Source organism: Cololabis saira, chromosome 12 (genome assembly GCF_033807715.1).
Source record: "Cololabis saira isolate AMF1-May2022 chromosome 12, fColSai1.1, whole genome shotgun sequence".
Lineage (NCBI taxonomy): Eukaryota > Metazoa > Chordata > Actinopteri > Beloniformes > Belonidae > Cololabis > Cololabis saira.
In genome coordinates this window covers 46,254,676-46,277,380 of record NC_084598.1, presented here as the reverse complement: position 1 = coordinate 46,277,380, position 22,705 = coordinate 46,254,676, and the positions used below count along the sequence as shown (strand labels likewise).

At 43.6% G+C, this 22,705-nt stretch overlaps 1 protein-coding gene across 2 annotated transcripts in view; it reads left to right on the top strand.

Annotated features, from left to right (window-relative positions):
* Window positions 1-22,373, top strand: part of LOC133457543 (NLR family CARD domain-containing protein 3-like) — a 28,047-nt gene extending 5,674 nt beyond the window's left edge. The window contains exons 2-10 of one of the 2 annotated variants that reach the window (XM_061736912.1): window positions 578-761; window positions 1,771-1,887; window positions 2,219-2,292; window positions 3,056-4,847; window positions 5,742-5,918; window positions 9,983-10,159; window positions 15,150-15,323; window positions 15,470-15,643; window positions 21,440-22,373. In XM_061736912.1, coding sequence (XP_061592896.1) covers window positions 613-761; window positions 1,771-1,887; window positions 2,219-2,292; window positions 3,056-4,847; window positions 5,742-5,918; window positions 9,983-10,159; window positions 15,150-15,323; window positions 15,470-15,643; window positions 21,440-21,446 — 2,841 coding nt within the window. In that variant the 5' untranslated portion in view covers window positions 578-612 and the 3' untranslated portion in view covers window positions 21,447-22,373. The remainder of the gene's footprint in view (window positions 1-577; window positions 762-1,770; window positions 1,888-2,218; window positions 2,293-3,055; window positions 4,848-5,741; window positions 5,919-9,982; window positions 10,160-15,149; window positions 15,324-15,469; window positions 15,644-21,439) is intronic. The other variant, XM_061736913.1, reaches the window with a different exon arrangement.
* Window positions 22,374-22,705: the final 332 nt, after the last annotated feature.

Genomic DNA, 22,705 nt, shown 5'->3' with positions numbered 1-22,705 from the left:
TTCCTGGTAGTTTGCAGAAAAATACTTAGTAATTACCTGGTACTTACTTAGAAATAATTCATGTAATCTCAGAGTAATTACATGGTAAATTGACTGGTAGTTACCAATATTAACCTAGTAAATACCTGTAATTTCCCTCACAGTTCCATCTAATGTCTTTGTAATTACCTAGTAATGTTTAGTTTAAACAAACAGGTATTTACCATGTAATTGATCTCAGACTCACCTTCATGACTGGATCCAGAATAAACTCTGATGTTCTTGTGTAGAAAACTGAACACGAGCAGGTAACGTTCAGGCTGCTCTTTAGTGGGAATGAGTGAAGAAGTGGTTTCCTGGATGACTTCACCAGTCGTTCTTTGACTTTTTAATGAAACAGAACATTTCTTCTCCAGGTGAATACTCGGCTTCACAGATTGGAATCAAATTAGAGGCTCAGTTTCAATTCTCTCTTATCGTCAGTATCAGTAAAACCTCTTTCTTCAACCTCAAGAGTTTTGACAAAGTCATTCAGGAAAAGTGGGTGAAAGAATGTATTTCATGATTAGTGGTGTTTTAATAAAGTTTCTGTCTACAGATTCAGAGGTTGGTGTTTCTGGTTCATGTCTCTGAATGACTGAAGTCCAGAAGATGGAGGATTGTGTGGAGAAAGAGGAGGAGAGACCAGAGTCTCCAGGATCCATCAGTGTCTCTATGAAGAGTGACCGGTCCAGACGAGAACCTCCAACCTTCAGTAAAGAACCTGGACCTTCAGACACAAAGTAAGACAACTGTTGGTAACTGATTATACGACTCATCATGACTGAATATTTTCTGTCCGTGCTGGTTTATTTCATAGATATACAGAATAAATCAATATCTAGATCAGTCATGTGTACCAGTCATGTGTACCAGTCATGTGTATCAGTCATGTGTACCAGTCATGTGTATCAGTCATGTGTACCAGTCATGTGTACCAGTCATGTGTACCAGTCATGTGTACCAGTCATTTGTATCAGTCATGTGTATCAGTCATGTGTACCAGTCATGTGTATCAGTCATGTGTACCAGTCATGTGTACCAGTCATGTGTACCAGTCATGTGTATCAGTCATGTGTACCAGTCATTTGTACCAGTCATGTGTACCTGTCATGTGTACCAGTCATTTGTACCAGTCATGTGTACCTGTCATGTGTATCAGTCATGTGTACCAGTCATGTGTATCAGTCATTTGTATCAGTCATGTGTACCAGTCATGTGTATCAGTCATGTGTACCAGTCATGTGTATCAGTCATTTGTACCAGTCATGTGTATCAGTCATGTGTACCAGTCATTTGTACCAGTCATGTGTATCAGTCATGTGTATCAGTCATGTGTATCAGTCATTTGTATCAGTCATGTGTATCAGTCATGTGTATCAGTCATTTGTACCAGTCATTTGTACCAGTCATGTGTATCAGTCATGTGTATCAGTCATGTGTATCAGTCATGTGTATCAGTCATTTGTATCAGTCATTTGTACCAGTCATTTGTATCAGTCATGTGTACCAGTCATGTGTATCAGTCATGTGTACCAGTCATGTGTATCAGTCATTTGTACCAGTCATTTGTACCAGTCATTTGTACCAGTCATGTGTATCAGTCATGTGTATGAGGCTGTGCTGAACCAGGGAAACATTAAAACATGCAGGACTCTGGCTCTCGGGGACCAGGGTTGGAGAACCTGGTGTAGATCTTCTTCAGTGGTCTTCATCAATATCACGAGTGACTGAGTGAATTTGTGTTTGCAGAGGTCGGTACTGCAGTCAGAGACCAGAGTCTCCAGGATCCATCTGTCTGTCTCTGAAGAGTGACCGGTCCATGGACCCCCCTTTAGTCTTCAGAGAACCTGGACCTTCAGACACAAAGTAAGTACATTTATTTCGCTTGATAAATATCCATCAAGACATGGAACTTGTTGAAACCACCAAGTAGAAATCTCACTGCAGTTTCCTGTCAGAGGCAGAAACCTCTCCCTTCGTAGGGAAAGTTCCCACTTCCTCCTTCCTAATTATTGTGAGCATTTTCAATACTGATTTCCTTTTACATTAAGTGGAAGGACACACCTAGAATAGACAATAACAGAATAGAATAGTCCTTTATCGTCAGTACACCTTGTGGATTATTGATCATATTCATCGTGGATATTAAATGTGAGATGTTTTGCCAATAAACGCTGTGTGGACGCTGGTTCTGCAGACGGAGCTCAGACCAGTCGACTTCATTGGAAAATCTGGGACATGGAATAAGATCCAGAGGAAGATCTCCACAAGGTGAGACCGTCCATCCGTCTGAAGAGTCGTCATGGTGATGCATCACAGGTTTTTAAAACCTCTGATGAATCGCACCTGGGGTGTCAACCCAGATCACAGATCAGACCCCCCAATGCTAAACATCTGTTTCTCCCATCGTCTTCTCTTATCAAATGGTACGTATCTGAACTATCTAAACCTGCATCTAAAGAAAACAGTCGAGCCATAAACAGAGGCTGACTCCGTGACTAGATAAAAACAGCTGACCTATAGCTGAACTGCTGAATAGGAAGTAACTTTGCATATAGAGAAAACCACCAGTGTAAGAAACCCTTCAAACTCTTAACACTTTCATGAAATCCTAACAGTCGTGTTCCTATTCTTCTTACTAATAGGTCGTCTACTTTAGTTCATGAAGTCTTCTCCGGTGAGCTGTAGATGGTGATGCCTTCACTCCTGCCCTCCTGGAGGGGGTTGCTGATGTCACTGACGCTTGTTTTAGGGTTTAACCTGAAGATTCTCACAATGTTCCTCTCATCAACGACCGGTGTTTTCCACCGTTCGATGTCAGTGACCAGTGTTTACGTTTTCCACATTCTTGAACGGTACCTGCAGTCTGCAGGGCGATGAAGCTGAGGTGGTCTTGACCCTTCACCGGCATGGGTGGACTGAGTGGTCAAACCGGTTCCTAACCCGGGTTGGTTTAGCTCCTGGAGGCCCCCATCACTGACTGCAGTAGGAGTTTGTATCTCTCTGACCTCCTCTTCATTGTGTTTTTCAGCAGATGCTGGTCTGCAGCAGGTCCTAGATGAACACAAGATCAGTCTGAGGAGCAGATGTGAACATGTGACTGAAGGAACTGATGAACCAGGAAGTAGAACCCCCCTCAACAGGATCTACACGGAGCTCTTCATCACAGAGGGACTGAGTGAAGAGGTTGATACCCAACATGAGGTGAGGCAGCTGGAGACAGCTCCCAGGATGAAGAGCCTCCGTGACGCTCCAATCAAGTGCCAGGACATCTTTAAAGCCTTACCTGACCAACGTGGAGCCATCAGAGTGGTTCTGACCAACGGCGTCGCTGGCGCTGGGAAAACCTTCTCGGTTCAGAAGTTCTCTCTGGACTGGGCCGAGGGCTCGGAGAACCAAGACGTCACCGTGGTGATTCTGCTCTCGTTCAGGGAGCTGCACCTGATCGGAGATGAGCAGCTCAGTCTTCTCAGGCTGATCCAGGTTTTCCATCCATCGTTCCAGAAGCTCACAGCAGAGCAGCTGGCTGCCGGGAAACCCTTGTTCATCTTTGACGGCCTGGATGAAAGCAGACGTTCCCTGGACTTCAACAACGGTCCGGTGGTGTCTGACGTCAAACAGAGCTCATCGGTCAACGTGCTGCTGACCAACCTCATCCAGGGGAACCTGCTTCCCTCAGCTCTCATCTGGATCACTTCCAGACCTGCAGCAGCCAATCAGATCCCTCACAAACACGTGGACAGGGTGACAGAAGTACGAGGCTTCACCGACGGCCAGAAGGAGGAATACTTCAGGAGGAGGTTCAGGGATGAAGAGCGGTCCAGCAGCATCGTCTCCCACATGAAGACATCCAGAACCCTCCACATCATGTGTCAACTCCCGGTCTTCTGCTGGATCACTGCTACAGTTCTGGACCACATGTTGACCACAGAGCAGAGAGGAGAGCTGCCCAAGACCCTGACTGACATGTTCTCCCACTTCCTGCTGGTCCAGACCAAGAGGAAGAAGAACAAGTACCAGGAGGGACATGAGACGAGTCCACAGGAGCTGACGGAGGCTGACAGGGACCTTCTCCTGAAGCTGGGGAGGCTGGCGTTGGAACATCTGGAGAAAGGAAACATCATGTTCTACCAAGAAGACCTGGAGCAGTGTGGTCTGGATGTCCCAGAGGCCTCGGTGTACTCAGGAGTTTGTACCCAGATCTTCAGGAGAGAGTGTGAGGTCTTCCAGAAACCCGTCTACTGCTTTGTTCATCTGAGCATCGAGGAGTTCCTGGCTGCAGTCTACGTGCTCCACTGTTGCTCCACCAGAAACACAGATGTGCTAAAGAACTTCCTGGGAGAAGACTACGGATACGTATTTCTGTATGACTTCCTGAAGAGAGTCACAGAGAAATCCCTGAAGAGTAAAAATGGCCACCTGGACCTGTTTGTCCGCTTCCTTCATGGTCTTTCTGTGGAGTCCAACCAGAGACTGTTAGGAGTTCTGCTGAACCAGACGGAGAACGATCCAGAAACCATCCACAGAGTCATCTACAACCTGAAGGAGATGATCACTGACATAATCTCTCCTGACAGAAGCATCAACATCTTCCAGTGTCTGATGGAGATGAACGACCTCTCAGTTCATCAGCAGATCCAAGAGTTCCTGAAGTCAGAGAACAGATCAGAGCAGGAACTCTCTGAGATCCAGTGTTCAGCTCTGGCCTACATGCTGCAGATGTCGGAGGAGGTTCTGGATGAGTTGGACCTGAGCAAGTACAAGACAACACCATGGGGGGGTCGACTGAGACTGATTCCAGCTGTGAGGAACTGCAGAAAGGCTCGGTGAGTCCAGATGGATCAATAACACCATCAGTTAGTGTAAATTAGCAGTTTAGTTCTTTAAATCTTGTTTTGATCTTCAAATGAAAACTGAAGTGAGGTGTGTTGATGTTTCTGCTGCTCAGAGATGAATCTGTGTAACGGAGAAAGATGAAACATCAGAACCACTGGGGGTTTTGTGGACACATGTACTTGGTCAGAGACCTTAGTTCTAGTAACTCTGGTTCTGTGATCTCCTGCACCGTCCTGTAACTCCGGTGGGGGTTACTTTCCTCACACTTTAAGAGGAGAGCAGTTGGACTTGTTATTGGTTCCTGAAGACTTTTCTCCCTCATCCAAGAGTCGACACAGATATGAAGGCTTGAAATCCCATGATCCTCCATAAACTGCTGGTCGTACCAGACCGAGACTCTAGATGGAAAAGCTCTGAATGTGACGAGTGCAGCTTCATTGATTATGAATGAAAGTTTGTCTGAGACAGAAGGGGACAGGTGTTTGTGTTGTTGCTGTAGAGGAGAGCAGCATGAAGACGTTTACAGCTTCATACGAGAACTGACGTCTGGATATCAGAGCAGAACAGCACAATTCAGTCTCCTTAATCAATCTCTGATCAATGTTGAAGTCTCTGTGAGAGCAAAGTCTCCTTTAACAGACCTGAACACAAAATACAAGAAAACTAATCCAGGAGTCAGAAAAACACCAAATACAGCTTAAAAGCTTGAAGATCTTTCATTTAATCCGATGTTTTCAGATGACTCTGACAGACGTAGACGTTAACGAAGCCGGTTCCCTCCTTCATCTGCAGATCCAGACAAAGTCTGCAGATGTTAACAGATGTTCAGTCTGGCTTTAACTCACACTTTATTACAACTGACATCATCTTTTCTCTCATCACAGATTGGTTTATTGTGGACTCTCAGAGACTCAGTGTGAAGTTGTTGCGTCCGCTCTGAAGTCCAACCCCTCCCATCTGACACAACTGGACCTGAGTAAGAACCAGGACCTGGAGGATTCAGGAGTGAAGGTTCTGTCTGGTGGACTGGAGAGTCCAAACTGTAGACTGGAGACTCTGAGGTCAGTTCATGGAGACGTTTACACATTTATACACTTATCATCCTCCAAACATGTGACAAAACTACTTTAATTCAAAACATATTCATGAAATATTTAATATCTGATATGAAGAAATGTTTTTTTTTTATAAAAGTTTGAATATTTTGAAAAGTTTATTAAACATTATCCCAGCACATCAGGCCAAAGTACATGTTTGATAATAAGTACTTTGTACTTTCTTGTGTGTGTAATCTGCAGTTTCCTGAGTCTGAACTAAAACTGCTGCAGGTTTTGTCATGAGTTGATATTACAGAACCCAAAAAATAAATAAATAAAAACCCAGAAAAAGTTATCTAACAGAAATGAGAGAATGGTGAAGATGACTGGGAGGCGTCAGACTGACAACCAGCCGGGACTGAAAGAGAGCAGGAATGAAGACAGACGGACCAACAGCCAGGAAGAGACACATGTCCTCTCAAGGACTGAGGAGACACAGGTGCAAACAATCAGGATGGACGGGACCAAGGGGAGTCAAAGAAAGAACTAAACACACAAGGATGTACTTTCAAAATAAAACAGGAAACAGGTCACCAACAGACCCAACCTAGTAATAGTTTAGTAGAGGGTGCAGATACTTTTTTCATGACACTGTCCGAGCATGAAAGTCGTCTGATCTTCTATGTGGGGACGAAATGAAACAGATGAAAAGTGTTTGCACAAACGTAAAAACCAGCACTACTTTAACAGCATCCATCATGATCACAGCGGACAAACAAACCGTAAACTCATGACGCTGGTGACGTTTCTGTCCATAATGAGACGTTCTGAAGCCTAAATGTCCGTTTCTCTCCGTTTACAAGCAAAAGTGAAGACGGAGGTTTTAAAAATCTCCACTTTGGCCGGAGTTTTCAGGAATGATGGTTTTTGGAGACTTTGAGCTTCGTTTTCGTGTAAACGAACGGCTAAAACTCATGAAAACACCAGCGTTGTTGCTGCGTGTAAACGAGGCCTCAGACCTGGACAGGTTGGACTGACGGCTACAGGTGGAGCGTCAAAGTGATCGTCCTGACAGGAAGTGTCTTAGATCCTCCCGTGTGGGTTTAATTCAGAAATGTCCTTTAATCAAGCAGATCATTAGTTGTTCAAGCAAAGACTTTTCAAGTGCAAGCGATACAGAACCACCTGATGTTTAGTTTCACACAGACTTCAGAATTTGTAAGTAAGTAAGTAAGTAAGTAAGTAAACTTTATTTGTACAGCGCTCTTCACAGACCATGGTCACAGAGCGCTTCACAGTTAAAATAAAAACACAGTTAAGGGATACATACAAATTTAAGATTAAAAAGGCCAAGACAACACATTTACAATCATAACAGCCCCAAGACAATTAGGCAAAAGCCTGCACAAACAAAAAGGTCTTTAGTTGCCTTTTGAAGGAGTCAACAGACTCCATGGAACGCAGAGAGACTGGAAGATCGTTCCAAAGCCTGGGAGCAACAGCCTGGAAGGATCGGTCTCCTCTGGTCCGGAAGCGAGTACGAGGTACCATCAGCAGATTCTGATCCACAGACCTCAGAGCCCGAGCTGGGTGTAGGACTGGATCAGAAACCAGTATGTGGTACCATCAGCAGATTCTGATCCACAGACCTCAGAGAGCTGGGGTGTAGGGCTGGATCAGATCGCTGATGTAAGGTGGAGCCTGACCATGCAAAGCTCTGAAAGTTAAAACCAGAATTTTAAAATTGACCCTAGAGGAAACTGGCAGCCAATGAAGATCTTTGAGAATAGGGGTTAAGTGTGACCTCCTATTAGCGCGGGCCAGAATTCTTGCTGCGGAATTCTGCACTAGCTGCAGGCGAGACAGCTCCTTCTTGTTTAGACAAGAGAACAAACTGTTACAATAGTCCAAACGCGAGGACACAAATGCGTGAATGACCAGCTCCAAATCCTTTTGCGACAACATTTTCCTGAGTTTCGAAATATTCCTCAGATGAAAGAAGCAGTTCCTTGTCAGCTGTTTGCAGTGTTGCACTAATGACATGTCTTTGTCAAACACAACACCCAGGTTTCTTAGGCTCGGTTTAACAGACTGGCCCAAGTCACCCAAATACTGGTTAATCCCAGGAATGGAGGCATCAGGGGCAATAACCAGGGTTTCAGTTTTGTCTACGTTTAGCTGCAAGGTGTTCACACTTAGCCATTGTTTTATCTCCACCAAGCAATGAACTAGGGAATTTAGCCTGTGGAGCTCAGTAAGCTTAAAAGAGCAGTAAAGCTGAATATCATCAGCAAACATGTGGTAGGAGACATCAGGAAATCTCTGGATGATTTTTCCCAAGGGGATCAAATACAACAAAAATAATAAAGGACCCAAAACAGAACCTTGGGGGACTCCACACAAAAGATCTGCTGACCCAGACCTTATTTGGTTAGCTGTAACACTAAAGCTACGCCCAGAAAGGTATGACGAGAACCACTGTAGAACTGAACCTGACAGTCCTACTTCATCCCTCAGCCTTCTCAACAGGATTTGGTGGTCGACGGTGTCAAAGGCTGAGGACAGATCTAAGAGAACTAGAACAGTGGATTTTCCCGAATCAGCAGACATCATAATGTCACTGGACACTTTCAGCAAGGCTGTCTCCGTAGAGTGATGTTTGCGGAAACCAGACTGAAATGTCTCATGGATGTTGTTTTGATCCAGGAATAATGACAGCTGCTCAGAGACGACTGTACCTTCTCTAATACTACTATTACTACTACTACTACTACTACTGTACCTTCTCTAGGATCTTGGACAAGATTGGTAGCTTAGAGATCGGCCTGAAATTACTGAGGACAGTCGGGTCTAAGCCTGTCTTTTTGAGTAAAGGCTCCACTATAGCATGCTTAAAAGCATTGGGAAACACTCCGGAGGACAGAGAGAGGTTAACCATTTTGGTAACCCAGGGGCCAATTACCTCAAACACTTTCACAAAAAGCCTACACGGAAGGACATCCGATGAGCAAGAGGAGAGTTTCATCTTGGTCACCAGTGCTGAGATATCAGCAAGAGTCACAGACCTAAATGAGGACCACAAGCTGGAGACAGGCTCAGCGACAGCAGGGGTTCCACACAAAAGGGGAGGGATTTTCTCCTTGATCAACTTAATTTTCTCAGTAAAAAATCTCAATAATGCATTGCTGTCAGCTTCACAAAAAACAGGAGTAACTGGCGCAGCAGGACACACAAGAGAATTGATTGTGTTAAAAAGCACTTTGGGATTTTTCTTGTTAGCTGTTACCAGTTGACGAATAAAGTCTGATCTGGCATTTTCCACCATCTCATTGTATGAGGCCACAAGATCCCTGAGATGGAGTCTGTGCACCTCAAGTTTAGTGGATTTCCACAGACGTTCAGTCTTACGACAAAGTCTCCTTAGACTCATGGTGTCTTCATCAGAGAAGAGAATTTGTTGAATTAGTCTGATAAATATACAGAATTCAATCATTCTTATCTTTAACTAAAAGTAAGATATTAACTAATAAACTCAGTTTTAACAGAATTATTAGGTGTTTGCAAGATAAGTCAAATTATAAATGACACATTACTAAAAGTAAAGTATTTTAATATCTTCTGCCCTCAGAAAACATGATTTTAACTCTTTATAACATACAAGGATCATTATGATAAAAAGCTCAGGAATCCTGCATAAATGATATAAAACTGGACACATGATATAAAGTCCAGCAGTTCTCCACAGATCCATTCTGGTGTTAATAATTGTTGCTAGATCAGCTTCTGATCTCTAAACTGCTGCTTTGAACAATATTTGAACATCAACACTAATCAAAAGGATTGGTGTGTATGTTGGTGTTTTCATCTTAATCTAGTGTCAGACTTGGACCAGAAAAGCTCAGGATGTTCAGTAAAGGTGAACATGTCAGAGGAACAACCAGGAACCCACATCATGGATGTAACAAAAGTGTAAAACCTGTTTTATAAAGTCCAGATACGGTGGTGACCCACATGGACCTGATGACAACGTTGATATTTGAAGAAACACTTCTCTGATGAGACTGTAACATGTTTTACTTTCTCTTCAGGTTGGAGAAGTGCGGTCTGTCAGAGATCAGCTGTTCTTCTCTGGTCTCAGCTCTGAAGTCCAACCCCTCCCATCTGAAACATCTGGACCTGAGTCAGAACTACAAGCTGCAGGATTCAGGAGTGAAACATCTGAGTGGATTTCTGGAGAGTCCAGACTGCAGACTGGAGACTCTGAGGTCAGACATGTTTTAGTTGTGTGTTCAGATGAATCTGATGTGAAAGTTGTGTTGACACTAACCTGCAGACATCAGGCTGATCTTCTACTGATCCACACTGACCATCTGACTGCTCTGAGTTCTTCTTTCTATATATCTATATATCTCCATTACCTGGACGACATCTTTGGTATCTGGCCACACTCCCTTCAACAGTTTTCCACCTTCATAGACACACTCAACAACCATCACCCACTGATCACAGTCAAACATACAATCGACCCGGTTCACATCAATTTCCTCGACACCACAGTTTCCCTTCAGGTTTCCCACATCTCCACTTTCAAATCAATTAAAACCAAAGTTTTTTTTCAAACCTACAGACACTCACGCCTTCCTCCATAAATCCAGTTACCATCCAAAACACGCATTTAAAGGAATAATAAAATCGCAACTCATCCGCTTTCACCGTATCAGCTCCGACATCTCCGATTTTCATCAAGCAACATCAACACTTTTTCAAGCCCTCCGGTGCAGAGGTTACTCCAAAAGGTTCCTCTGAAACATAAAAAATTCCACACTGGCCTCCCTTCGTCCCACTCGCTCCACTTGATCCCCCACCCACATCACCTTCCCTCCCATCCTTCTCAGTTTATTCTCCGGCCCAGGTCTCCAGACCTTCCTCACCAGACCCCTGTCCTACCCCCCAACCTGACCCTTCTCCCAACCCTTACCCTAACCCTAACCCTTTATCCCCTCCCCCATCGCCCCCCCAACCCTAACCCTCTACCCTCTTCCCCATCCCCCCATCCTAACCCCAACCCTCTACCCCCACCTCTCCACCCTAACCCCGACCCTTACCCTGATCCTAACCCTAACTTTCTACCCCCTTCTCCCCCTCTCCCTCCTAACCCTAACCCCTACCCTATCCCCAACCCTCTACTCACTTCCCCATCTCTCCCCCCTAACCCCGAACCCCCTCCAACTCATCTCATCCCGTTTGTTTCCACCTTCTCTCACCAAGTCACCCAATTTCACAGAATTATCAAACGCAACTTTTTTATTACACAATCTCTCCACCCCATCCTCAACCACACCAGACCCATATCTGCATTTAAGAAAAAACGGAACCTTCAAGATATCTCGGTCCGATCACTGTTTTCCAACAATAAACCAACCCCTCCTCTCCCCAACAGTCACTTTTACAAACTAAGGAAATGTATCTACAACCCCTACACAAATAAGAAATATCCCATTCTAGGTTCCCCTTCCCATCAGACCACCAACGCAGTTTATGCCATCACCTGCACACTATGCAATAAAATATACATTGGAGAAACCAAACATTCAATTCATACACGACTCACACAACATTTATATAACATTGGGAAGGGCCGTCTGAACACCCACCTGGTACAACACTTCCAATCTCATCCCACAAACCACCTTTCCATAACAGGTCTGGAACAGAATGACCATTGGACGGACGGACAGAGGAGGAGGGCGGAGAGGATCTGGATCCATAGGCTGGGGACTGCTGCACCGGGGGGCTTAAATGATGAATGATCTACCTAAAAGCTCAACCCTGCCCCCCGGGGCGTTTGCCCCCTACTGGTCTTCTGGGTCCGGGTCCCCTCCCCCTCCACTTATATATTTTTCCTTTCCCCCCCTTTTTTTTCTCTCTCACCTCCTCCCTTATAAATATACAACCTGGGGATGTCGCCATATAGGGAAAAATCAGCCTATAGTGATTTTGATCCCCTCTGTCCGTCCTTCTGGTTCTGCTTGGGGTTCGAACCCTCGGTACTTGTGTGGAAGACGGCAGTGCTCCCACTGCTCTATCCCCTTTCCTCAGTACAGTAGGCTCGTGCACCATATCGTAAACCACAAAAACCTAACCCTAACCCTAAACCCTAACCCTAACCTGGAGAACCTGGTGAAACAAATGTAACAAACGTATCACCATCACAGCCACTCTGTGTTACTTCCTAGAGGACGGTGGTGCTCGGGTTGGGTCTGGTTACAGGTGGAAACCACCAAGGTGCAAGTTTCATCAACCAGTACTAACACAATAATATCCTCATTACAAAAAATGAGACCCAGATAATTTAACATTTTGCCAAAACTTAAGTAAAGGCCTCATTTATTAATCTACATACATCTGTTAAATAAAATCAATGTATTTGTTTTTTCAAATCAACCCTCAAGATTTACAGCAATTATTCCCTTTTTTGTTTAATTCAATTCCTTTTCGTCTTTTACAGAAACTACTAAATTCTATTTTTTTTAAACTCTTTTCACAACTTATCCCTTTCAGATAAAATTAAGACATTCCCCCCCACGTAGCTCTTACTCAAACACTGCACTGGCGACGTACATGACTCAAAGTGCTAACGGTAGTCTGTAAAGACGTTTCTGATGGTCGGGATGTCCACACCGTTTAGTTTCCTGTGTGATTAAACAGAAAACATTCAGCACTGCAGCAGTCGAGGACTGCAGTTGTCCATCCCTGCCTTAGGCCACGTTTACACACAGTCAGGTATTTACAAAAACTGATATTTCCCCCTCTACGTTTTGAAAAATACCATCATTTACATCAGATTGTTTTCAAAATTTCTTCATTTACATAAATACTAGATAGAGCAAATACATTTGCTGTTTTGTGCAGTCCACCCTCGTCAGCAAAATAGTAGAGGGTGCAGCTACTTTTTTCATGAGACTGTCCGAGCATGAAAGTCGTCTGTCCTTCTATGTGGGGGTGCAGTAACTCCTAAAGGGACAGTAGCGATGACCGCGACATCCTGAAGTTCTCACACCATTCCTCCGGGACAACTCCTTCGTTTTCTGAGTTTTCTCACCAGCGAGCGGTTCGTCCTGGTCGGTTCCAAACACGACGACGACGCCGTTGCCAGGCAACCCTTTGTCTTGGTTGGAGATAAAGTTGATGTAAAGTTGCAGAGCTCCGAGCATTCCTTCTCCTCTGCTCCTCCACATAATACAGCAGTTGTTAATGCAAATGAAACAGTTGAAAAGTGTTTGCACAAAAGTAAAAACCAGCACTACTTTAACAGCATCCATCATGATCACAGCGGCCAAACAAACCGTAAACTCATGACGCTGGTGACGTTTCTGTCTCATAATGAGACGTTCTGAAGCCTAAATGTCCGTTTCTCTCCGTTTACAAGCAAACGTGAAGACGGAGGTTTTAAAAATCTCCACTTTGGCCGGAGTTTTCAGGAATGATGGTTTTTGGAGACTTTGAGCTTCGTTTTCGTGTAAACGAACGGCTAAAACTCATGAAAACACCAGCGTTGTTGCTGCGTGTAAACGAGGCCTCAGACCTGGACAGGTTGGACTGACGGCTACAGGTGGAGCGTCAAAGTGATCGTCCTGACAGGAAGTGTCTTAGATCCTCCCGTGTGGGTTTAATTCAGAAATGTCCTTTAATCAAGCAGATCATTAGTTGTTCAAGCAAAGACTTTTCAAGTGCAAGCGATACAGAACCTGATGTTTAGTTTCACACAGACTTCAGAATTTGTTGAATTAGTCTGATAAATATACAGAATTCAATCATTCTTATCTTTAACTAAAAGTAAGATATTAACTGATAAACTCAGTTTTAACAGAATTATTAGGTTGCAAGTTAAGTCAAATTAAACATTCATTTCTAATTTGACTTAAATATTAAATATTCAAAAATATAAATTCAGTCAAAACTGAACGTTGAGGAAAACGGTCAAGCTGTGTACAAAAAGGGACGCCAGCACCTGTTTTGTTTGAGAAAACTGTCTACTTTCAACATTTCCAGGACCATGCTGATCTTGTTTTATCATGCTTTTATAGAATCAGTTTTATCTTTCTGTCTTGCTTCATGGTTTGGAAATGCATCCTTTAAAAACAAAAACTGTTTAAACCAAATCGTGAAATGGTCGAGCTGATTGGAGAATCTCAGCTTCAGCCAGAATCCCTGTTTTCTAAACAGTTACAGTTATAGCTGGCTCTGTTTTAAAAGACAACTCCTACCCTCTTAAATGTGAGTTTCAGCTGCTCCATCAGGTCAGAGGTTCATGTTCCTGCTTGTAAAACTAAACGTTACAAAAACAGTTTTGTACCAGCAGCCATCAGTGCCATGAATAAGTGAGGGAACTGCAACATAACTTTGTATTTATGTTTTGTATTGTTTCCTTTATCTTGTTTTTATGAAAAGGCACATTTTTTATCCTTTTGCTTGGTTTTAATATTTTATTGTTTTTATCTACTGATGTTTTAACTTATCTTGATTCTTATCTTGGGGCCGTCCTTATTGTTCTTTGTTCTTTTAGCCAAAGCTGTTGTCACTTCAGATTATCCTGTAGATTTATCTATCTATCTATCTATCTATCTATCTATCTATCTATCTATCTATCTATCTATCTATCTATCTATCTATCTATCTATCTATCTATCTATCTATCTATCTATCTATCTATCTATCTATCTATCTATCTATCTATCTATCATTATAAATGACACATTACTAAAAGTAAAGTATTTTAATATCTTCTGCTCTCAGAAAACATCATTTTAACTCTTATAACATACAAGGATCATTATGATAAAAAGCTCAGGAATCCTGCATAAATGATATAAAACTGGACACATGATATAAAGTCCAGCAGTTCTCCACAGATCCATTCTGGTGTTAATAATTGTTGCTAGATCAGCTTCTGATCTCTAAACTGCTGCTTTGAACAATATTTGAACATCAACACTAATCAAAAGGATTGGTGTGTATGTTGGTGTTTTCATCTTAATCTAGTGTCAGACTTGGACCAGAAAAGCTCAGGATGTTCAGTAAAGGTGAACATGTCAGAGGAACAACCAGGAACCCACATCATGGATGTAACAAAACTGTCAAACCTGTTTTATAAAGTCCAGATACGGTGGTGACCCACATGGACCTGATGACAAAGTTGATATTTGAAGAAACTCTTCTCTGATGAGACTGGAACATGTTTTACTTTCTGTTCAGGTTGGAGAACTGCAGTCTGTCAGAGATCAGCTGTTCTTCTCTGGTCTCAGCTCTGAAGTCCAACCCCTCCCATCTGAAACATCTGGACCTGAGTAAGAACAACCTGCAGGATTCAGGAGTGAAACATCTGAGTGGATTTCTGGAGAGTCCAGACTGCAGACTGGAGACTCTGAGGTCAGACATGTTTTAGTTGTGTGTTCAGATGAATCTGATGTGAAAGTTGTGTTGACACTAACCTGCAGACATCAGGCTGATCTTCTACTGATCCACACTGACCATCTGACTGCTCTGAGTTCTTCTTCTCTGGTGTCTTTATTCAGGTTGAGGGGCTGCGATCTGTCAGAGATCAGCTGTTCTTCTCTGGTCTCAGCTCTGAAGTCCAACCCCTCCCATCTGAAACATCTGGACCTGAGCAGGAACGACCTGAAGGCTGCAGATGTGAAGCAGCTTTCTGATCTGGAGGAGAGTCCAGACTTCCAGCTGCAGACTCTCAGGTCAGTGGAGGTTGGAGTCGGTTCTGCTGCTTCCAGCAGTTTTCTACTAAAACCAGTTGGTATCAAAGATCAGTGTTTCCAGTGAAGCTGCAGCTTCTCAGCAGCTGCTTTCCTCATGAAGCTGTGAGAGGAGGATGATGACAGGCTGCAAGATTGGACAGAAACACAGAGACAGCAGTCGGCCAATCAGAGGGTCCAGATGTTTGTTGTAGACCAGTGTTGTGCTGGTGTTCACGTGTCCAGAAATAAAGGAGTATTCCAACTGATGGCCTTCCAGGATGTTCAGACACACAGCTGCTCCACTGCAGCTCTGAACTCTGAAGTCTTGGGGCCTCATTTATCAACCGTTCGTAGAAAAAGTTCTAAATTCTGTCGTAGGAATGAAATTTAGAATGTGTGTAAGTACAAAAAAATCCGGATTAATCAAACGTGCGGACACCGGTCGTACGCACATCAGTGATGATAAATCCCACCTGTTCTTAACTGCCGTGCTCGTGCACGGTTACCGTCATTTGCATTCAGAAACGCCTCCAATTAACCATATATGGAGCAACAACAGCTCCCGCTTGGAGGTTTACAAAATTCTGTAGGGTTTACAACAAAAGGCAAATGAAACGAAACAATGAATTTTCTACAGATATTCAACATTTGGGGGGGTTGAGAGCAAAAAAAAGATACATTTACTGACAAGCTATGGGAAGTGTATTAATAAAAATTAAGAAACAAAGACATCGTTTCATATAAGCTTTTGGCAATATCGTTTTTTTCACACATCAGTTTTAGAGACGCTGAGTACAGTTTACATTCATTCTTCAGATGTACAATGGAGGGTTTGCTGTTATTCCATTTGCATTTATGTATGTGATATTTACAAGTAAAATAATTATGTTGACCATGTTTGATATATTTCTTAGAAGATTATCCATATAAATTAAGATTTGGTTGGAGGATTTGGTCACTAACTTAGTGACATCTCAGTGACAGCTGTCAAGATGGCGCCAGTATGTTTGGCGAGTCGTCGGTCGCATCTACTGAGTTTGTTTTTTGCTTTTGCCCTGTTTGTCTGTGTCTGCTGTCGGGATGTCTCGGCTGTGCTTGCATATGATCGCCAAGCTCTTCTAAACATCCGAGCTTCTGGTGGCATGAAACTTTACATGCTCCGGCATGATTTGGGAGATCGGTCCGCAAACCCTCCTCCCTTGCTGGCAGGTATTCCTGCTCACCTGCGCTCAAATAATGTCCATCCCGCTAAAAAGCGCCGGAAAAGACGGGGAAAGCGCGGTGGCCTATTGGTAAAAATCAAGGCTTACCTGTCGTCATCCTGTGTGGCTAATCCTCGCCTCCTGCACAAGGGATACGGTTACTCCTCTGCCGTCAGACGCTCACTGCAGCTCAGAGGACCGTGGACCCGGGCTGTCATCCCCTGCCTTTTCCCTGCTGCTCCCGGGCTGATGCTGCTGCCTGGCCGGCCGGCGCATCCCGCGTCGCCTTAAGGCTCCGCTCCTCCTGGCCTGCTGACGGCGCCTGTCTGCGCGCCGCTTCTCGGAATTCGCCGGTGGTCTCTGCTCAACTTGGCCTGGGGTTGGTGGCGCCTCTCGGGCAGCTGTGAGCATGCAGAAGTGGCGTTGCCCACAGAAACCTTCACCCGTTAAGACGCGCTGCGGCTTCGACCGGCGCGAGTCCTGATGTCACCATGAATATGGCCTTGATTAATGCTAGATCGCTAGCAAATAAGACCTTCCTGCTGAATGATTTCTTCACCTCCCGTGCGCTGGATTTTATGTTTCTGACTGAGACCTGGCTGCATGCTGGTGAGTTTATTCCATTCTCAGAGCTTCTCCCTCCTGACTGTACATTCTTCAGCTCCCCTCGAACCACTGGCAAAGGTGGACGACTAGCCTGTGTGTTTAAATCAGCTCTTCGAAGTAAATTCGTGTCCTCCCTTGCTGTGTGCGATGGTATATCGTCCACCCAAATATAATAAGGATTTAATCCAGGATTTTGGGAATTTTCTGTCTGGAATTATGGTGGATTACGATCACTTGTTAATTTCTGGTGCTCTCAATATCCATGTGTGTTGCGAAACCAGACCTCTGGTTAAAGACTTCTTGGCTCTGATTGACTATTTTAATCTTGTTCAGTGGGTCTCTGGCTCGACACATGAAAAAGGGCACACTCTTGACCTAGTGCTGTCGTATGGCCTATCTGTCTGTGTCAATGAAATTTGTGACAGTGCCTGTATTTCTGATCAGAATCAGAATCAGATTCTGATTCTGATCAGAAATACAGGCACATACATTTGTCTGTTTTATTTTCTGCCACTGTCCCTGGGTCTGTTGTTGCTGCTCGTCCCCCTGCTCGCCGCTCTCGTGCCATAAATTCCAGCACTTCACTGCAGTTTTCTGCAGCTTTTAATGCCTTTATGCATTCCTCCGGTGATGGTTGTGATGCCCTTAATGCTGAAGAGCTTGTTGCTCTTTTTAATTCTACATGCACGAACATCTTAGACTCCATTGCTCCTCAAGGAGGAAGCGCTCCAAGCCACCCTCTGAACTGTGGATGAATGACTCTGTCCGTGCTCTCAGACGCTTGCGCGTGCTGAGAGAAGATGGAAAAAGGACAAGTTGCATGTTTCTTTTGGGATCCTGAAGGACTGTTTATTGGAGTATCAGAGAGCTATCAAAGCTGCTAAAACTGGCTACATTCGCAACCTTGTCTCCAACAATATCGATAAGCCCAAAGTTCTGTTTAGAGCTCTTGATTATCTTGTTAACCCTCGTGATACTGCCCCCATTGTACCCACGGCTGCTCTCTCTGATGACTTTTTACATTTCTTTGTTGACAAAATCTCTTCTCCTCGGGCTGTACCATCCCTAGCAGCTCCTGACCCTTCTGTTCATCCTACATGCCCAGCTGTTTTTGATCAGTTTGAGCCCATATCACTGTCCTCACTGTCTGATGTTGTTCGTGAGCTACGGCCCACTAACTGCCTCTCGTACAGTATTCCCTCTTGCCTTTTTAAAGAGTTTTTTTCTTCACTTGGTTCTTTTATTCTTTTTTTGATTCATGCCTGTTTTAGCTCAGAGTGTTTTCCAGCTCCTTTTAAACATGCTATTGTGCAGCCACTAATCAAAAAGCCAAATCTGGACCCCTCCGTTCTTTCTAACTTCAGGCCCATCTCTAAACTGCCCTTTCTGTCTAAAGTGTTGGAGAAAGTAATTTTTATTCAGTTAAACTCATTTTTAGAAAAGAATGATATTTATGAGAAGTTTCAGTCTGGTTTTAAAACTCGTCACAGCACTGAAACTGCTCTTTTAAGAGTGTTCAACGATCTGGTTTTAACTGTTGATTCTGGTTGTGCTGCTATCCTGGTGACCTTAGATTTGACCGCTGCCTTTGATACCGTTGATCATAGGACCTTGATGTCACGCTTGGAGAACTCTGTGGGTATCAAAGGTGCGGCTCTCATGCTGCTCCAGTCATACTTGACTGACAGGTCTTTTTCTGTCCACTTGGGTGATTTCTCCTCCAGTGTGGCCCCTCTTACTTGTGGGGTGCCCCAAGGCTCCATTTTAGGTCAATTATTATTTTCTTTATATATGCTCCCTCTGCGCTCTGTTCTCCGAAAGCATGACGTTTCTTTTCATTGCTTTGCCGATGATGTTCAAATCTACCTTCCTTTAAAGTTAAAGTGTAAGGACTCTCTGCAGCCTCTACTAGCTTGCCTTAAAGACATTTAGGTTTGGATGGAACAAAATGTCTTGAATCTAAATGAAAATAAAACTGAGGTTATTGTGTTTGGGCATCCGGCTGCTCGACTGTTGACTGGAAGTAGAAAGCGTGACCACATTACCCCGGTTCTGGCCTCCCTGCACTGGCTTCCTGATCACTACAGGATTGATTTTAAGATTCTGCTGGTTGTTTTTAAATCACTGAATGGCTTGGCTCCCCAATACCTTACTGAACTTCTCCACTCTCACACACCAGCCAGAGCTCTGAGGTTGTCAAGTCAGTTGCTTTTGGACGTCCCTAAATCCAGGCTCAAAACTAGAGGTGACCAAGCTTTTGCGGTGGCCGGCCCTAAGCTGTGGAATAGTTTGCCACTAAATGTTAGATCTGCTGAGACCCTAGTGGTTTTTAAGTCTTCTTTGAAAACTTATTTATTTTCTTTGGCCTTTAGTGTGTGACAAATTAGTTCCCTACATCTGTGAGAATTGATTGTGCACTTTATGTGTCTGTTCTTTGTCGTCTATTCTCTATTTTCTATTTTTTATTACTATTTTATTGATCATTTTAGTATGTTAGTGATTTTATTGTTTCTACACTGTGTACTGTGTTTTTCTTTTGGTATTGTTTTATTTTCTTGTATGCTGTACAGCACTTTGGTCGACCTCGTCGTTTTTAAATGTGCTTTATAAATAAAATTGACATTGACATTGGAGTCAAAAGCTCCTGTTTGGAAGGGCAAACACCAACAGAGCTGTTCTGCAGAATAAATCAGTGTTGCATTCCTCCAGGCCACCGGGCAACGACGGGCAACAGAGACATAGTCGCATGCAGATTATTTGTGCATTGATTGAATGAAATCCTTTCATGTTCACGTAACTGAATTTATTATGTGATGGTGCTTTTATTGCGATTTGGGTGCAATCTATAGCTCCAATTATGTTTGGGAATCCGGCGATGGCATGAAATCCTCGTTTAATTTCGACTTGGTGATGTCTGTATGGAAACTGGGTGTAAATTAGGGCCAGAGAAATTATTGCCTGAAACTTGCCTGTTTTTATATCCTAGCCGGGGGGACTGCCAATGGGAATTAGCCAATAGGCTACATTTGGGTGCATCTGCCTTTATTTTGTAAACGCATAATGATGTGCACTGTCCTTCCTTAGCAAATAAATAAACTGAAATTGAAATTGAAATTGAAATTGCATACAACACTGTATGCCGGCATGATTCTGCTAGTGTCGGCTGCGAAATGCCGCATACGTCTCCAATCCCTCTCTGAAATGTTCCGGTGGTCAAACATCCCAGGGTGAACGGAGCTGCACTGGGATGCGTTTTGTCTGTCGCTCCAACATAGGTTGTGAATCGCGGCATAGATCCATTAGAATGTTTTTGGGGAAGCGCTACCTGCTGAGAAGCCACTCCGTGCTCTCACTGAACAGATAAGCATGCTCTTTGAAAACGCGCTCTCTGAGGAGCGCGTTTTTGCGGAGCGCACGGTCTCTAAATCCTCCAACAGTGCAAGATAAGCCATGGTACTTGTATTTTCTTTTCAGATCCTGCCAAAGCTGTCTTTTATAGCTTGTCACACCAATTATTCAAAATGTCTGCTAAATTACTAATGGAGAATTTTTATTACTTGGAGGAGACGTGAAGTCTGAGATCGCTGAACACTGTGACTCTTTCAATGGGTTCTCTTTGTAGTTTCACTGTTCTACCACTAGGTTTTGTGTGTACGGATGGTCGGAGTTGTGCTTACATTTACACGCGTTCCTGCGCACAAGTACAGGTTGATAAATTCCATACTTTGCGTGGGAATGCTCGTACGCATGCTACAAATCTGTGCGTACGAACGGTTGATAAATGAGGCCCCTGGATGTGCTCATGGAGGGATCTCTGCAAACACTCCTTTATCTGCTCTCTTCTTTCTTCTTCCCTCTACAGCTGATGGAGGGATCTCTGCAAACAGTCCTTTATCTGATCTCTTCTTTCTTCCTCCCTCTACAGCTGATGGAGGGATCTCTGCAAACACTCCTTTATCTGATCTCTTCTTTCTTCCTCCCTCTACAGGTTGTGATGAGAGTGTCCAGGACGGACGAGTCGTGTCCTGATCGTCCTCAGAGTTGAAGCAGCAACAGTTTGTGTGGACGGACTCTGACTGGACCGTGATGAAGATGAAGATGATGATGATGATGATGATGATGATGATGAAGATGATGATGATGATGATGATGATGATGATGATGATGAAGATCATGATGATGAAGATGTACATCGTTTCTGAATTCCAGCATTCTACAAACTTCTCATATGTTCATTTATTTCATGTTAAGTCAAAACGTCTTTATTGTTATTATATTATTGTTAAAAAACAGTACATAAAAAGTTAGCCTTTAATTTGAACTTGAGTTTTGTTCCACATTGTTCCTCAAGCTCTTTGTCTAAAGTCTGGATGAGTTCTAGTTTGGAGGTTTCTACTACTAATGTAGTGATGGATAAATGTCTGCGCTGCCGCGGCGGAGCTGCTCAGAGAAACAGCCGTCTCCCCCACCGAGTCACATGACTCCCCGCTGTTTGCTTTTTATTGACATTGATTGATTGATTGATTGATTGATTGATTGATTGATTGATTGATTGATTGATTGATTGATTGATTGATTGATTGATTGATGACAATCTTTAAAAAAAACATACATGAATAACTGCATTGCAGTCTCACATACATTAATGATATAAATTGCCGAGGATTAAAACACAATAAAGACAACAGGCTTATTTACATGTCGGTCCTCGATGTTTATAAAAGCTGATGAAAAATGCAGGTGTCGACAAGTTTGATGTTAGTTTCCTATTGGCTTCTCATAAGAGAACAAAACAAGACAAAACACAACCAAAAACACAGAAACATTCAACACAGATCAAACCAAGGAAAGATAAAACACAAACGTCCAGTGGACAGGTGTCATTTCAGGTGAAAGTGAAGGCTCCTCTCATTTGAGATCAGTTTGAGGGAAGTGGGTTAGGGTTAGGGTTAGGGGTTAGGGTTAGGGGGTTAGGGGGTTAGGGTTAGGGTGTTAGGGTTAGGGTTAGGGGGTTAGGGTTAGGGTGTTAGGGTTAGGGTATTAGGGTGTTAGGGTTAGGGTGTTAGGGTTAGGGTGTTAGGGTTAGGGTATTAGGGTGTTAGGGTTAGGGTTAGGGTGTTAGGGGGTTAGGGTTAGGGGGTTAGGGTGTTAGGGTTAGGTGTTAGGGTTATGGTGTTAGGGTTAGGGTTATGGTTAGGGGGTTAGGGTGTTAGGGTTAGGGTGTTAGGGTTAGGGTGTTAGGGTGCTAGGGTTA